At 48.1% G+C, this 6,117-nt stretch overlaps 1 protein-coding gene across 1 annotated transcript in view; it reads right to left on the bottom strand.

The window, feature by feature from the left end:
• LOC111950546 (purine nucleoside phosphorylase-like) overlaps positions 1-4,125 on the bottom strand; it is a 16,130-nt gene extending 12,005 nt beyond the window's left edge. The window contains exon 1 of the mRNA XM_070434281.1: positions 3,865-4,125. Coding sequence (XP_070290382.1) covers positions 3,865-4,125 — 261 coding nt within the window. The remainder of the gene's footprint in view (positions 1-3,864) is intronic.
• Between the last annotated feature and the right edge of the window lie 1,992 nt (positions 4,126-6,117).

A 6,117-nucleotide genomic window follows, 5' to 3' on the forward strand; every position in this document is an offset into this window, starting at 1 on the left:
CGTGTGTGAGTGACAGTGATTCATGAAATGCAAATTTTTGTCAGTTTGCAAGCTAGGAGTGTCATGTTTTTGTCTTGATCATCATGTTTGTCCCTGTGCTTCCTCTGCTGGTCTTATTAGGTTCTTTCCTTTCTCTCTCTCCTCTCTCCTCCTCTCTCTCCTCTCTCCCGCTCTTCTCTCTATCGTTTCCGTTCCTGCTCCCAGCTGTTTCTCATTCTCTAACGACCTCATTTACTCTTTCACACCTGTCCCTATTTTGCCTCTGATTAGAGTCCTATTTCTTCCTCTGTTTTCCGCTTTCTGTCCTTGTCGGATTCTTGTTTGATGTTTGCTGTCCTGTGTCCTTGTTCCGCCTGTCGTGTTTTTGCCTTCTTCAGATGCTGCGTGTGAGCAGGTGTCTATGTCAGCTACGGCCTGTGCCTTCCTGAAGCGACCTGCAGTCTGTGGTCGGCTCTCCAGTCGTTCCTCTTACTGACGAGAGGATTTCAGTTTCCTGTTTTGGATTTACCTTTGATATATCCAGGAGAATCATTGTTTGTTTGATACTGGAATAAAGACTCTGTTTCTATTACGTCGCTTTGGGTCCTCATTCACCAGCATAACAGAAGAATCCGACCAAGATGACGCCAGCGCTATGGATTTCTCTCACAACTGCCGTCGAGTTCAGGAGAATGCTCGGCAGACACGAGCAGGATTGTTTGCTGCTCGTCATGGTCTTGAGAACCTGGCCGCTCAGTCTCCGATCTACTTCTGGACAGTTGTTTTGAGTCTTCGTCTCGTGCCCCAGCTACTTCCTGGTCTTCCGAGTCTCCGGAACCTAGGGTTTATAACCCACCATGTTACTCTGGCAGCCCACTGAGTTGTCGCTTCTTTCTACACCAGTGTGATTATTGTGTTCTCTTCCAGCCAAACGTACTCAAGAAGAGAGCTCGGACGCTTACGTCATTACTCCTTACTGGGTGCGGGCTTCGGGAGTGGGGCACAGCTATCTGGGAGGCAAGGGCTGAGTGTTCAACGTTTATCAGACGCTTTAAAGAGGAATGATACGGGTTTTTGATCGTTCAGTTTTTGGAAGGAGGCTTCCAGGCTGGCTTCCCTATGTCAAGGTGATCGATCCATAAGGATTACTCTATAGAGTTTTCGCACTCTTGCTGCATCCAGTGACTGGAACGAGCGCGTTGCTCGCCTCGTTTTCTGGAGGGACTCACGCTGAGGTTAAGGATGAGATTTCTCTCCGGGAGGTTTCCTTCCAGCGTGACTCTTTGATTGCACTCGCCATGCGCATAGAACGGACGGTAATCTTTCGTCACCGAGCTCGTGGAAGAGAGCTCGCGTTAACGGTGGTTTCCCCTCTCGCATCTCAACCATCTCCTCCCACCGGCTCAGAGACTGAGCCCATGCAGCTGGGAGTATTCGCATCTCGACAAGGAGAGGGAACAGGAGAATCACCAACCGCCTTTGCCTCTATTGCGTTCTGCTGGACATCTTTGTCATGTTCATGTTCCAGTAAAAGCCAGAGCTATCTAGTAAGCGGAGGGTACTGGTGAGCGATACTACTCAGGTCTCTCATAAGATCCTTACTACCTTGTCCGGTCCTTACGCTGGACCGGTTCGTGCTGCTTCCTGCAGTGCCTTGATAGACTCTGGGCTGAGGGTTGTTTTATGGACGAAGCATGGGCTCGGAAACATACATTCCTCTCAGACAGTTGGGAAGCCCACGTCCATGTTCGCCTTAGATGTAGTCTTCTCCCCAGTATCAGATGTGAACAACTACCTTTAACCCTCAAGTATCTGGTAACCACAGTGAGACATTTCCTTTTTGATTTTTTCGTTCACCTTTTTACACCTGTTGTTTTTGGGTCATCCCTGGCTAGTATGTCATAATCCTTCTATTAATTGGTCTAGTAATTTTATCCTATCCTGGAACGTTTCTTGTCATGTGAAGTGTTTAATGTCTGCTATCCTCCTGTGTCTTCTGTCCCTCTACTCAGGAGGAACCTGGTGATTTGGACAGGGAGTGCCGGAGGAATAATCATATCTGCGCACGGTCTTCAGTCGGTCAAGAGCCAGCTCCCTTCCTCCTCACCGTTTTGTATGAATTGTTTGTATTGATCTCTTCCGGGACCACTCCCCCTCGGGTAGAACTAATACTCTCTTTCGGCTCCCGAACGTAAGGCTCTCGAGGATTATCTGTCTGTTTTTCTTCGACGCCGGTACCGTGTGCCTTCTTCCTCTCCCGCGGAGCGGGATTTTTCTTTGTTAAGAAGAAGGACGGTACTCTGCGCCCTGCGTGATTATCCGAGGCTGAATGACATAACGGTTAAGAATCGTTATCCGCTTCCCCTTATGTCGTCAGCCTTCAGAGATTTTGCAGGGAGCCAGGTTTTTACTAAGTTGGACCTTCGTACGCTTACCATACTCGTACGCAATCCGAGAGGGGGACGAGTGGAAAAACGGCGTTTAACACTCCGTTAGGGCATTTTGAATACCGGGTTCTGCCGTTCGGTCTCGCTAATGCTCCAGCTGTCTTTCAGGCATTAGTTATATGATGTACTGAGGACATGCTGAACATTTTTGTTTTCGTTTACCTTGACGATATCCTGATTTTTTCACCGTCCACTCGAGATTCATGTTCAGCACGTTCGACGTGTACTCCAGCGCTTTTAGAGAATTGTCTCTACGTGAAGCTGAGAAGTGCGCCTTTCATGTCTTCCTCTGTCACATTTCTCGGTTCTGTTATTTTCCGCTGAAGGCATTCAGATGGATCCCGCTAAGGTCCAGGCTGTCAGCGATTGGCCCGTTCCTAAGTCACGTGTCGAGTTGCAGCGCTTTCTGTTTCGCTAATTTTCTATCGGCGTTTCATTCGTAATTTCGGTCAAGTGGCTGCCCCTCTCACAGCTCTGACTTCTGTCAAGATTGCTTTAAGTGGTCCGGTTCCGCCAGGAGTTTTGATCTCCTCAAGAAGCGTTTTACATCGCCCTATCCTTGTTACTCCTGACGTCACTAAACAAATTCATTGTCGAGGTTGACGCTTCAGAGAGTGGGCGTGGGAGCCATTCTGTTCTCAGCGCTTCCATTTAACGATAAGGTCCATCCTTGCGCTTACTTTTCTCATCGCCTGTCGCCACTCGAACGCAACTATGATGTGGTAACCGCAGAACTGCTCGCCATCCGCTTAGCATAGGCGAATGGCGACAGTGTTGGAGGGGCAACCGTCCCTTTTGTCGTTTGGATGACCATAAGAAACTTGAGTACATCCGTTCTGCCAAACGACTTAATGCCACGTCAAGCTCGTTGGGCGTTGTTTTTCGCTCGTTTCGAGTTCGTGATTTCCTATCGTCCGGGAAATAAGAACACCAAGCCTGATGCCTTATCCCGTCTCTTAGTTCTTCTGTGGCTTTCTACCGACCCCGAGGGATTCCCCTGAAGGGGCGTGTTGTCGGTTGACTGTCTGGGGAATTGAGAGACAGGTTAAGCAAGCACTCACTCACCCTGCGTCGCCGCGCGCTTGTCCTAGTACCTTCTGTTTCGTTCCTGGTCTCTATCGTCTGGCTGTTCTTCAGTGGGCTCACTCTGCCAAGTTAGCTGGCCACCCCGGCGTTCGGGTACGCTTGCTTCTATTCGCCAGCGGTTTTGGTGGCCTACTCAGGAGCGGGAACAGCGCCGTTTCGTGGCTGCTTGTTCGGACTGCGCGCAGACTAAGTCAGGTAACTCTCCTCCTTGCCGGTCGTCTCAGACCGTTCCCATTTCCTTCTCGACCATGGTTCTCACATCGCCTTAGACTTTATTACCGGTCTGCCTTCGTCTGCGGGAAGACTTGGTGATTGCAGGAGGGTTAGGGCTTAGCACAGGCACAGAACTCACCAGGCTGGGGAGACATGCAGGAGGCCTTGTCCTTGGCCGAGGCACCGGATGCACTGGGCCGTGGAGGCGCACTGGAGGTCTCGAGAAACGAGCCTGCACAACCTGTCCTGGCTGAATACCCCCTGTAGCCCGGCAAGTGCGGAGAGTTGGAACAGGCCGCACTGGGCTGTGCTGGCGAACCGGGGACACCGTGCGTAGGGCTGGTGCCGTATAACCCGGGCCGAGGAGACCCACTGCAGACCAGATGCGCTGAGCCGGCATCATCCCTCCTTGCTCGATGCCCACTCTAGCCCGGCCGTTTCGAGGAGCTGCAATGTAGCGCACCGGGCTATGCGTGCGCACTGGGGACACCGTGCACTTCACCTCATAACACGGTGCCTGCCCAGTCACTCTCTCGCCACGGTAAGCACGGGGAGTTGGCTCAGGTCTCCTACCAGACTCCGCCAATCTCCCCGTGTACCCCCCCCCCAAAATAAATTCTGGGGCTGCCTCTCGTGCACATTACCTCGAGCCAATTCCTCGTAGTGTCGCCGCTCTGCTCTAGCTGCCTCCAGCTCCTCTTTAGGACGGCGATACTCTCCCGGCAGTGCCCAGGGTCCCTTGCCATCCAATATTTCCTCCCATGTCCAGGAGTCCATTACACGCTGCTTGGTCCTCTTTTGGTGGTGGGTAGTTCTGTAACAAATGTCGTCAGGAGAAGGAGAAGACCAAGGTGCAGCGTGGTAAGTATTCATAATACYTTTAATAAATACGAATACTTGAACATAAAACAACAAACTACAAACGAACAGTTCTGCAAGGTGCAATACACAAAACAGAAAACAACTACCCACAAACATAGGTGGGAACAGGCTACCTAAGTATGGTTCTCAATCAGAGACAACGATTGACAGCTGCCTCTGATTGGGAACCATACCAGGCCAAACACATAGAAAAGGACAACATAGAACAAAACATAGAATGCCCACCCCAACTCACGCCCTGACCAAACCAAAATAGAGACATAAAAAGGATCTCTAAGGTCAGGGCGTGACAGGTACTGGTAATTTACCAAAGTTACCGAAATGTTCTGTAATTTTGTTAATAATTAACAGAMAATCTATAGCAATCTATAGATTATTATATATGTGTCAATATTGTTCATTAGTGTCTAGTAGATAGACCATATGGTTCAAGAGAAAATAGCTGAATTATTGAAAAAAGCATCTAATCAACAATGGCATTATTTTCAATTAACTCTGCAACTCTTCCAACTATTTACTTTTTTCACAACTGCAGCCAGCTTGATGGCAAAACATTGACAAGTCTTACAGCAACTTACAGTAGTGAGTGGATACATTTTCATACTTTTTCGTCCTGGTCCCCCATGGGAATCGAATCCACAACCCATGCTCTACCAACTGAGCCACACACTGGACACTAAATTCATGGTTTATAGGATAGTGTTTTACAGATTTGTCATTCAATTTTTTTTTACAATTGTAAAATCATACGTGATAAGGCCACACAGGGGCCAGATATTGTTACAGACATCTGTTATAATCTTAAGTACCCAAAAGTGACACTAGATTTCTTGTGACAGATTACATAAAATCCTTAAAAGATACCAACATTTTGGTAGTTTAATGGTAAACTTCTAAAGTTTCCAATAATATCCCGTCCCTTTGCAACCCTAACTGTGACAGTGCTCACCTATGGGCTGCATCTCAACAGTGTAAAGTTATTTCCTCTCCTTTGGGTCCTCTCCTACATCTACTCTGATCTGAACAGAATTGACAGGTGAAAACAATATTGTGGAGGTCAGAATTGAGAAACAGCCCATAGGTGATAAGACATTGATCTAGAGGGCATCATTTGGTCTGTTGTTCTTTCTGTCTCCTTATAAACTGTCCCCAAAGCCTCTTGCGGCATAAGATACTTCTGTATGTCCAATGGTGAGGCTGCAACCTAAACCCTCCTCTGTGGTCACATTCAATTGTATTTATGCTCTCTTAACCAAAACAGTGGAAGGAAAGGACTCATTTAACTCTGGAGTGACATAAATACGCAGTGTTACAACTGATTCACTGGTTGATTGTCGTGACCAAGCAAAAACCTACATATAGGAAGTTGCTACTTTGAAATACTTTTATATACAAATAAGACAAGCRTCACAACACAGGTGAACGCCTGCTGGTACATACTTCTCATCCACTCAACATTTGGCCCAACATCCTTACAAGCTGTTTGAGAAAATGACTTCATTCTTAAATT

Source organism: Salvelinus sp. IW2-2015, linkage group LG23 (assembly GCF_002910315.2).
Source record: "Salvelinus sp. IW2-2015 linkage group LG23, ASM291031v2, whole genome shotgun sequence".
In the NCBI taxonomy this organism is placed as follows: Eukaryota; Metazoa; Chordata; class Actinopteri; order Salmoniformes; family Salmonidae; genus Salvelinus; species Salvelinus sp. IW2-2015.